This window comes from Marmota monax, unplaced genomic scaffold (genome assembly GCF_021218885.2).
Source record: "Marmota monax isolate L192 unplaced genomic scaffold, Marmota_monax_Labrador192_F-V1.1 WCK01_AAM20220418_F8-fsc00395, whole genome shotgun sequence".
NCBI lineage: Eukaryota > Metazoa > Chordata > Mammalia > Rodentia > Sciuridae > Marmota > Marmota monax.
The window spans coordinates 584,673-595,768 of NW_026693011.1; the positions used below are offsets into that span (position 1 = coordinate 584,673).

Genomic DNA, 11,096 nt, shown 5'->3' on the forward strand with positions numbered 1-11,096 from the left:
GCTTTGTTCAGCTTTTGTTTGGAAGATCTATACAGTAATGAAACAGGTGTTTTAAAGCAAGTCAGAATTATTGTGTTGTGGTCTATTTGACTCCTGAGAGGACTTTTCGTGATGAATGTAGATTCTGCATTTTGGAGGGCATATATATTTATAATCATTATTTCTTGTTGATGAATGGTTCCCTTAAGCAATATGAAATGTTCTTCTTTATCCCTTTTGATTGACTTAGGTCTGAAGTCTACTTTATTTGATATGATGATGGAAACCACTGCTTGCTTCCACAGTCCTGGTGAGTGGTATGATTTTTCCCAACATTTCATCTTTTTCTGTGTATATCTCATCCTCTGAGATGAATCTCTTGAATGCAGCATATTATTGGGTCCTTTTTTTATCCAATCTGCTAGCCTATGTCTTTTGATTGGTGAGTTAAACCATTAACATTCATGGTTATCATTGAGATATGATTTCTATTCCCAGGAATTTTTTTTTTATTTTTGGTATTTAACTTGACTTGTTTTTTCCTTTGATTGGTTTTGCCTTTGGTCCAATAAACCTTCTGTTGATTTTCCTTGGTTGTTTTTCATTTTCTCTGCATGGAATATTTTGCCGAGTATGTTTTGTAATGCAGGGTTTCTAGCTGGAAGTTCTTTTAACCTTTGTTTTTATGAAAGGTTTTTATTTCATCATCAGTTCTAAAGATTAATTTTGCTGGATACAAGATTTTTGGCTCACATTCACTTTCTTTCAGAGCTTGATGTATTTTTTTTCAGGATCTTCTAGCATTCAGGGTCAGGGTTGAGAAATCTGTACATAACCTAATTGATTTTTCTCTGTATGCTATTTCTCTGACTCCTTTCTCTTGTAGCTTTTAAAATTCTCTTCTCATTTTTTACATGAGGCATTTTTATTATAATGTGTCTTGCATGGATCTGTTGTGGTTTTGTACATTTGTCATTCTGTAAGTCTCTTGTATTTGGTTTTCCAATTCATTCTTCATGTTTGGAAATTTTCTCTTATTATTTTATTGAATTAACTGATCATTCCTTTGTTTTGAACCTCTATGCCTTCCTCTATCAAATAACTTTTAAATTCAGACTTTTTATGCTATCCATATTTCTTGACTGTCCTGCTCATGGTTTCCTACCATTTTCACTGTGTGGTCTACATTCTTTACAAGATTATATATTTTGTCTTCATTGTCTGACGTCCTGTCTTCCAATTGGTCTAACCTGTTGGTGATGCTTTCAATTGGAGGTTTAATTTGGTTTATTGTCTTTCATTTCAAAGATTTCTATTTGGTAATTTTTAGAATCTCTATCTCCCCATTGAAACAATATTTTCTTCCTGTATTTGCATATGTAGCTCTCTATCAAAATAATCTTATGCTCCTCTAGTTGCTTTCTTATATTATCCATTAATCCATAGAACATTTTAATTATGTGCATCCTGAACTCCCTCACTGTGATTCTTCTATGGTGCTGGCCATGCATTCTAATAATGCCATATCTTGACTTGTTTGGGGCACTTTCTTCCCTGCTCTTTTTATGTTGATTGTGTGTCTTCCCTTCTAGCACTGTGGATCTATGGCATTACCATTTTTACCCTATTGGTTTATAGTGCCCTTTCAGGGTTCCAATATATCTTGTTCAAGGGGAAGGAAAATGTTAACAGATCCCATTACAAACAGCACACAACCTTAAGTTGTATACAACCTCAAATTTTTGCTATTAAGATGTTAATAGTTTGGTCATGATGTACATAAATGGTGAATTCTATTATTATCTACAATATAATCAATAGGTTTGCAAAAGGGCTTACAGGTTGTGATGGTGGATAAAGAACCGGAGGTGAGGTGTAGGATGTTATGCCTACAGAACTGGTGAAACACTGTGGTTATTTTAGCAAGGAAGTTTCTTCATTCCCAGGGGCTGCTGGGCCTGAGGAAGAGGTCAAGGCTGATAAGACTCTAGCATGGAGGACATTTCCATAGCAACTGGGCATTCTATGCCTTTGCACAGAAACTTTCCCAGTCACCAAGGATCCCACAGCCATGAAGTCATCAGGGACCCCAATATCAGACCCTGGTCTCCCAGTAACTGTTACCCTCCCCACGCTTTGTCCTGGTGCTCTGCAGCTCACAGGGCACCTGTGGCCCACAGCCAGGCTGTGCTTCACAGTGTCTGGGGCAGAGCAGCTGGTGGGCTCCCCACACCCAGGAGGGACAGGTGATGGACAGCTGGGTGTTCACAGCCTGGGACCCATCATGGCGCCTGGCACCCCTGTGTCAGGGTGCTGTCCTCTGCCTCACTAGGGCTAGGTTTCAGTGTAAGTGTGAAAATACAGCTGGAATGGCCACTGCTGTCTGATGGAGAGAGATGCTGACATACTTCATGATGTTGATGATCAAACACCCTCACATGAGAAAGACCACAACATACAACACCTCATTGCTTATTCAGGTTTTTCAAAATAAACTGAAATGTCAATTCATTAAGTCTAGATTACATATCTACATGAATGTATTATCCACATAAAAACAGACTTAAGCAATCAGATATAAACTCTGTGCTAGTGAGGGGATTCATGTTTGTTAAATGTTATCCCAGCATCTACCAGATTTCAAGAAAAAGCCTAGTGATCTCCCAGAGCAAGTCCTCAGAGACATAAACTAAAACACTGTGGAAATTCTCTCTTAATTAAAATGCAATATTATTTTGTTTTCTGAAAAACAAAACAAAAAAAAGTGTAGAATGTATGATTATTGTGAGTTAATTCTAAGGCTATAAAGGACTTAAAACAAAGGCAAATTATTGCATTTATATGTTGTGTAAAGAAAGAATAAGCCACATACGGAAATGTCAGACACACAGAATACACAGAAGTATTTCCTCTTCACCATCTCTTCACCATGTGAGAACGAACCACCCAATTTTCTATGATTATGATGCTCAAATAAAATATTAAAAGTGATTAAAACTTGGATTAATTATTAGTAGAAATATAAGTGGCCCATTGTGTTACAAAACATAAAATCTTAACTTAGGAAATTATAAATGTTTTACATAAAAGCTGTGGTATAGCTCTCAAAAGCATATTTGAAAATACATAAAGTGATTCTATTTCATGGCATGTTCCAGGACAAGCTTCAGACAATCAGGGATATAAACATTGATGATGCTCATCATCACCCAGGCTGGAGATGGACTCTAGGACAGGGTGGGCACTGACATGAGCAGGGACAGAGCCCAGTGTGTCCCTCTTTGTGACCCTGCAATGCAGCCACAGTGACTGGAAACCCCGGCAGGTCCAAGCTGCCTCCCCTGAGCAGCCAGGTGTCCTGGGGATTCTCAGGCTCAGGGTCAGCTCCCAGCAAGATGGGGTCAGAGTGGTCCTGGGCACAGCGTGTCTCAATGTCCTGAGGCCAGTGGCAGAGCCAAACTACAGCTCCCACAGTCCATGCAGAGTTGACCACCCTCCCACCTAGGTCTGTGTCAAGGGAGCCCCTTTCTCTCCAAGACTTCCTCAGATCACTCCTCTACACAGGCTACACAGTTGCATGAGGAGTGGACACCTCTGCCTTTTGGGGCCATGGGTTGGGATTTTGGTGTCACAGAGCCTCATCATGAGGTTAGAGCTAACATACACCAAAGTTCATTCTGAATACAATGTTCTGTGCATTTAGACCAGGTTTAGGGCTTCCTGTCGGCATCCCTCAGCTCAGTCCTGCTTGTTTAGGGACAGAGAAAACCTTGTTGTGCCTGCTGATGGTGGCTTTAGACTATCAGCTGCATCCATGGTTTCTGTCACCTACATGGTGGCACAACCATCTGTTCATTAAGCTGTGACAAGACAGACTGTGCCTTGTCATTGTCAAAGGTCCCCTGTGGCTGAAAGTCTCAGACACAATGTGGGCTATGACCTCTACATGTGCCAAGTGCACAGATCAGTCACAGGAATGTCACTGGGAGCACTGGATTGGGAGGGTCACTGGGCAGGAGAACATCCAGACCCTTCTGAGAGTGGAGGGCATTCCCCAAGCCATGAAGTGTCCACACAGCTCATGTGATGGCCCTGAGAAGTGCCCCTCATTGCCCAGAAAGCTTCAGCTAGAGAGGAGACTGTGCAGCCGCTGCTGAAGCAGAGCACTCCTGACACACCTCACCTGGAGAGAAATGAGTGGTGTCCAAGGGGAGGAGGCTTCTCTAGGACCCCCATAGCTGGTGCTCTCAGGAGGAGCTGCTTGGTGAGGAGGCTCAGGAATGGGGTCAAGTTCTCTCCTCCCTCTGCACCTGCTTCTGGGCTGACCTGAGCTCCTGTGTGCTGGGCGCCCCCTGCTGGCCCTGGGAACCCTGCAGGAGGTTTGTGTCTGGGCTCACACTGAGGTCCCCTCACTGTGTCTCTGGCACAGTAATAGGTGGCCGTGTCCTGGGTGGTCAGGGAGCTCAGCTGCAGGGAGAACTGGTTCTTGGATGTGTCTCTGGAGATGGACACTAGGCTCTTGAGGGATGGGTTGTAGTAAGTGCTACCATCACTCCATATGTACCCTATGTACTCCAACCCCTTCCCGGGGGGCTGACGAATCCAGCTCCAGCCATAACCACTGGTTGTGATGGAGAATTCAGAGACAGCACAGGTGAGGGACAGGGTCTGTGAGGGCTTCACCAGGCCAGGTCCTGACTCCTGCAGCTGAACCTGGCACAGGACACCTGGGGACAAATAGAGTCACATCCTGTCAGTCACCTGCAGTCACAACCTCCCCATGGACACAGGTCTGACACTGGGGACACTCACCTTGGGGAGCTGTGACCAGGCACAGGACAAGACCCAGCAGCCTCATCTTCTAGACCACACCTGCCTTCCCAGAGACCTTAGCCCTGTCTGAGCAGAGAGCTGGGAGCTCCCACAGCCCAGAGGGCCTTTGAACCCAGAGCAGGAGGAGGAATTTGCATGTGGGTGAGGCTCTTCTGATATCTGGAGAGGCTGAGGTCAGGCTGCCCAGGTCCTCTGTGGTCCTGAGATGTGTCCCTGTCTTGAGCCCAGGTGGAGCTTTACCTGTGAGAGGAGAGCAGGTGGTTTCAGGGGTGCTGGAAGGCTGTCAGAGGGGGAGCCCACCCTCCTGAGCCCAGCCCCTCCCTCAGGACCCTGCTCCCTTCCTGGTGGGAGTCTCTCTCCCCACACACTCTCAAGCTCTGGGTGCTGAGTTCTCAGTTCTGGGGCCAGCACACTGCTTTCTCTCCCACTGCCTGCTACAGTGACATGGTCCTTCTGTTCCTGCACAACATGTGACCCATTAATGTTGGTTGTGTGACATAGGTGTCACCTTCCTCATCTTCTAAATGTCCTATAATCAGGGACACATCAGCACCAGCAGGGAGACTGGATGCAACATGCGATGGAGAGCATTTGGGAAGAGGAGGAGACAGACTGTCTAAATGGCCGTCCCCAGAGGAGCTGTGTACTGACATGTGACTTCCTCTCTATGTCCAGCTCCCTCTTCATCTGCAGAGGTTTCCCTGGATTCCAAGGGATCAGCTCAGTGTAGGTCCAAGGTGAGGAGAGCCATTAGTGAGGGATGAACCTACTTAAGTCCTGATGCTCCAGGTTCTGAACAGTTATTTCATTCAGTCGGGCAGGGTAGTGCCAGGTCCAGTAACTTGGGTGCTCTCTCAGCTGGGATAACAGGGCGTGGCTCCAGGAGTCCCCTAGACTGTGTCCTGATTGCCCTGGTGAGGGCTTCCACAGCAGAGAGCTCTTGGCTGTGCTGGTCATGGTGGTGGCTGTTTTTTAGCCCAGAGTTCAGCTGGGCAGCAGTGGAGAACATCTGAGTCACCCTCTCAGCATCTCCTGGCACAAGGGTTATCACACTCCCTCCCTGAATGTCCATCAGCTATCCCCTCTGCCCCTCCCAGGACTGCTGTGTAAAAATCAGGGCAGGGCCACCTGGAGTCTCAGGCAGGACCTGGGCAGTCAGGCTCTCATTCTCAGGTGTCAGGTCTGGGGTGGGCGGACTTTGCTGAAGACAGGGCTTACTGACTGGGCTGGTCAGAGGGCCCCATGCCACCCCGTAGGGCTCAGCTAATGTGCAGACCCAGCCTGGCTGGCTGTCCCTCTGAAGGAATCTCACCTAATCCTCATCCCCACACCTTCCATTTACAAGCAGCAAAAGTGCCAGAGGACCAGTGCTGACTCTCAGGGAGTCCAGGAGGACCATGAGCCTGGGGTTGATCAGGGGTCCAGGGCACCCACGTGGACTGTCTGGGTGCTTGCTCTACAGAGAATCTTTTTTTTTGCCCAATTTCAAAGATGCAGTCTGTGGGGTGGCCATTTAGTTGAAAACTAAAGATAGTAACATTTTGTCACCCACGACAAATTCTTGTTAAAGACTCTCCTGGTTTCCAGACTTGGTGGCCATGTTGCATAATTCTTTCTTCTGGGAAAAACAACAAAATTTATTCATGCTGTAGTAAAAGTATGTGGATTCCTTCACGCATCATGCCTGTCCCCAGGGAGCGTCCTTCATGGTTCCTGGGAGTGACTTGTGGCTGCAGCTTCCTGCTGGTGAGGAAGCACAGCTCCTGCTTCAGCACTCTACTGCATTGAAACACTTTGTCCACTTTCTAACACTGTCCAGTGGACCCCATCAGGTCACCACTGCATACATTATGCAGGTTGATGCGTCTGTCTCCCTTGCACTCCTGCACAAACCCTCTGCTTCCTTTCCACCTGTCCCTGGACATGAATGATTCCTGGCCACGTTGGTGGAAATGAGTGCACCTCCTCATCCTCCTGATTACAGACAAGGATGTTGTTTACATCCTACTCTGTGCAAGTGCCCAGTTAGGTCTGTGCACCGCGAGAGCCTTATTGTGCTGCTCTGAGCTCTGTGTAAGGATGGGAAGGACATGGGGACGGGTGGAAGTCTGATAGGCACATAAAGCCCAGGTTTCTGGGGAAACAGGCACAGGAGAAACCAAGCCCTTGGGGAGGAAATTGGACAATTTAGAGTAGTGTTGCCAGGGAGACAGTTTCCACAAACCAGAAAAAGCAGAGAATTAAGGTTGTTGTGGAAAATTCCCAAGGGGAGAGTATGTACTCTTTCAGAACTACAAAAACTCCAAACTTCCTTCACTTCCCTCCAATGTAGTATTGCCCTCAGAGTCTGGGGCCAGGTCTCAAGGCTGAGGGACCCCTGAGGGCACACTCCTCTCCACCCTCCTCTCATTCCCCCTTCAGCAATCACAGCCTGCATGGGGGCTTGGCCAGCCTCAGTCCACGTGTCCTGGGCCCGCTTGCCTGGTCGTGGAGGGTGCTGTGCCAGGTAGTCTAACAAGACACAGATGCCTTTCCCATGGGCTTTGAGAGCACAGGGCTTGTGTCATGTTCAAGGCCTTTAAATACAAAGCAATAAGAGCAAGACCATTTCTGGTTTCCTCTGGCAAACTCCCTAGTTTTCCCATGACTTTATAGAAATTAAATTTATATTGACAGTAGTTTGACAGAAGTCAAATTAAAGGAACATTGAGAAAACAGGGAAACTCTTATGGAGATGGATGGTCTGCTTCCTTTCTGCACCAGAGTCTCCCCGGATGGAAAAAGTGAGTTCTGTAAGACGCTCTCCCAAAGCCCATGTGGCTGAAAACAGATCCTTGTCCAGTAAGTGAGACTGTTTTCTTCCTGACAGATTGAGGGGAGAGGCAGGGATTACTTTCTTCTGTGCAGAAGGAGGGAAATCCGTGGCAGGGAGGACCAGGACTCTGGCACAGAGGTCAGCGGGGGAGGACATTCATGGAGCAGTCTGCAGCTTCTAGGGTTTGGCATCATGCTGCAGCCACAAGAACATGACTGAGCAAACCTGCACACTGTCCCCCAGAGCTCACAGCCCACGGGGGTGTCTTGCAAGACACCCTGAAGCCCAGGTGGTGGCAGTGACTGCAGGAAAGTTTGAGCAGAGCAAGATCTGTTCCACAACCAGGCCACATTTTCCCTGGTCACTTGCATTTTCGAAAACTGTCCTTCCAGGGAACACTAGGAGGGTCTGGGCAGTGGTGAATAAGAAATCCCCTCTGCCTTACCCAGGGGCCTGCAGTGGCCAAGGCTCACCACAGCTGAGCTCCAGCTAAGTGCCTGAGCCCTGTGACCTCAGACAAGAGCCTGCATTCTCTGGGTGAGGACAGGGAAAGGGAGACGTGAAGAATGAATATGAGTTGGTTTAAAAAGACAATTTGTTCAGTTCTGAGTCTGGTATGGACAGGTCTGCTGGTGGAGGAGGGAAGACTTGAAACCTGTTGCATTTAAGGGTTACAGAGCTTGGATGCTCTTGGCTTCCTCTCAGCCCCCAGAGACCGTCCTGATGAGAATCCAGGAGTCTGCTGCTTGTCTGGTGGGAGAAGACCAACCAGGTTCCCCTGAACTTCTCAGATCTGATGCAGAGACTAGGGCAGAGGCACTTCTGCCCCCAGGTTTAAAGCTCTGCCTCTGTTCCTGTGAGAATGAGCTCCTGTCCTCAGAACTGTGCTATTCTGGAGCACTGTCACATGGCTAGAGTTGCTCCCTGGGGACTCCTCTCTAGAGAGGACACTGAACCCTGAGCACCAGCCCGGACTGCCTGTGCACCTGCCCCTGGTTCTGGCCCTGCACTCAGTTTCCCCTGAGTTTCCCCTGCAGGTCCTGAGCTCCCTGTCCTTGTCCTGGGCTTCATGTCCTTGTCCTGGGCTCCCCCTGCTGGTGCCGAGACCCCTGCTGTCCCTGAGCTCTCTTCTGGTGTTGATGCCCCTAATGTTCCAGAGCCTCTTGCTTCTCCTGAGCATCTGGGGGTCCCAAACTCCACTTGCTGGTCCTCTGCTCCCCCTGCTGGTCCAGAGCTTTCTGCTAGTCTTGATGCCCCGACTGTCCCTAAGCCACCTGCAGGTCCTGAGCCCTCTCTGCTCATGTTGATCTTCCCCTGCTGGACTTGAGCTCCCTCTGCTGATCTGGGGCACCCTGCAGGTCCTGAGCCTCCTGATGGTCTCAGTGCCCCCATGGATCCTGAGCTCCCCCTGCTGGTCCTGAGCTCCCTCGGCAGGCCTTGAGCACCTGCAGGACCTGATCTCCCTGTGGGAAGTGACCTCCCTGCTGGGACATTGTGTCTTGACCACACACATCCCCAGGTGTCTCCCAGTGAGACTGAACATGCCCTCAGCTTTTAGACAGTGACACTGATGAAAGATCACTTTGGGTGTGTCTGTGGTGATCGTGACTCTTGATTCAAGGATTGGGCTATAGTATGTGATGCTACCACCAATGATCCAACCCACCCACTGCAGGGCCTGGCCATGTTCATGTGGCCATGATCACTGTGGTAGGAGGCAGACCTCCCCCCTTCTGTTTAGTTACAGCCATACTTGTGGTTAGGCCTTTGCACCAGTGGGGGGGGTGAGGTTCTTTGCCTCACCTCTGTTGGCCTCCAAATTTTAGACCATCACTAGCAGAAGGGAGGAGGATGCAAAATCCCACAACACCAAGCCAAATGACTGCTCTTTTTGGAAAAATTGTACCACCGATGACACCATCAGCAAAGATACCCAAGCACTACCACAATTCGCTGCACTAACAGATAGTTCACAATGTATACAAGTGACACATAGTCCAGGCAAGTTCTGCAAGCAGTTCAAAGCAGAGGAATTCATCAATATGTCCATTTCCTCCCAAAGTAAATCGACTCCTTGATTGAGCATCACTTGTTGAGTTATTATTCATTGATGCATCAGTTTATACAGTTTGTTGTGATAGCTATCGCTGAAACTGTAGTTTGGTTTTATCTTTGTCTTCACCAGCACTGGGATGAAGATAGAAATTCTGGCAATGATGGCTAAAAAAATTTATGTAACATTCCAGCAGGCACTAAAAGAAAGTAATTTTCTAAACAATTTAGTATCCTGAATAGAATTAGATATAATGAAAAGGAAAGGTGAAAGTAAACAAACAGATCTGTTAACCACCTTTAAAAACAATCATCAACAGCTGTTTACCTAATTTAAATTAAACCATTTAAATCATGTGAATAATAATAAAAAAATATTTGGATCCATTTTTTCATGAGCACTCCTCATATATGATATATGGACATATGCACAAACAGACATACAACACAAAACACAAGTGTGCACACATAACATACAACACATAAAACAATTGTAAAGGCCTTGGAGCTTTACACAGGTAAAATCTCCATTGCAATGTTTAAAAACTCCACAGTCAAAACATAGAACTGATCAGAAAAAACATTAACCTAGGTCTGTATGAGCTCAAAAAATAAAATAGAACTTTATGATGTGGGAAAGGGCAATAATAAAATATATATTGAAAAAAGCATCCTGGTTACCACCTGGGTTTGACTCTTCTTTTGATATCTCATCCTTCTTCCTGTAACTTGCATATGGGTCTGAAGGTATTCTTACAAGCAAGCCCCGAGGTTTTTTACATATGAAATAGGCTTTAATGGTGTTCATTATTCATTAGCCTTCGGGTGTGGGAGAACCACTGTTCCAGATGTAAGGATATCAGCTGTTATGGATTTGAGCCAAGTCATCTTCTTTTTGTTCTGTAGAAATTGCTTTAGTTAGTCTCTCTGGAATCCAAATTGGCTGCTGTTCTCCCTGTGGAAACACAAAAACAGACCCCGGACTCCAGAAAATCACTGGGTCAGGACCTTTCTATTGTCCTGTTAGAATATCCTTCCAAAGTACCTTAGGCTTATGTACATTTTTCGGACACATATGCCTTTCCATAGCACTAAGCCCTGATGAATTCAAATTTAAAAAGGGTTATTTTAAGTTTATCTTTGGGGGATATATACCTCTTCCCAATTCCCTCTTTTTGCTTTAATAAGTACATTTTAATAGTTTGATGAGCTCTTTCAAGTATGCCTTGTCCCTGTGGATTGTATGGGATTCCTGTTATGTGAGTAATGCCAAATGATGAGCAAAATTGTTTAAAAGAGTTAGAAGTATAACCAGGGCCATTATCAGTTTTTAATTGTTTTGGAACACCCACAGTGGCAAAATTTTGTAAGCAATGAGATATAATATCTTTAGTTTTTTTCTCCAGAATGAAGGGAG

General features: G+C 46.4%; 1 gene segment (V, D, J or C); it reads right to left on the reverse strand.

Annotated features, from left to right (window-relative positions):
• Positions 1 to 4,389: 4,389 nt before the first annotated feature.
• On the reverse strand, positions 4,390 to 4,913 carry LOC124098407 (immunoglobulin heavy variable 4-31-like; the record flags this gene model as incomplete). The annotated part of the segment is given in 2 exon segments: positions 4,390 to 4,706; positions 4,792 to 4,913. Coding segments are annotated over 2 exon segments (363 nt in total), but the record flags the coding sequence as incomplete, so codon positions are not given.
• Positions 4,914 to 11,096: the final 6,183 nt, after the last annotated feature.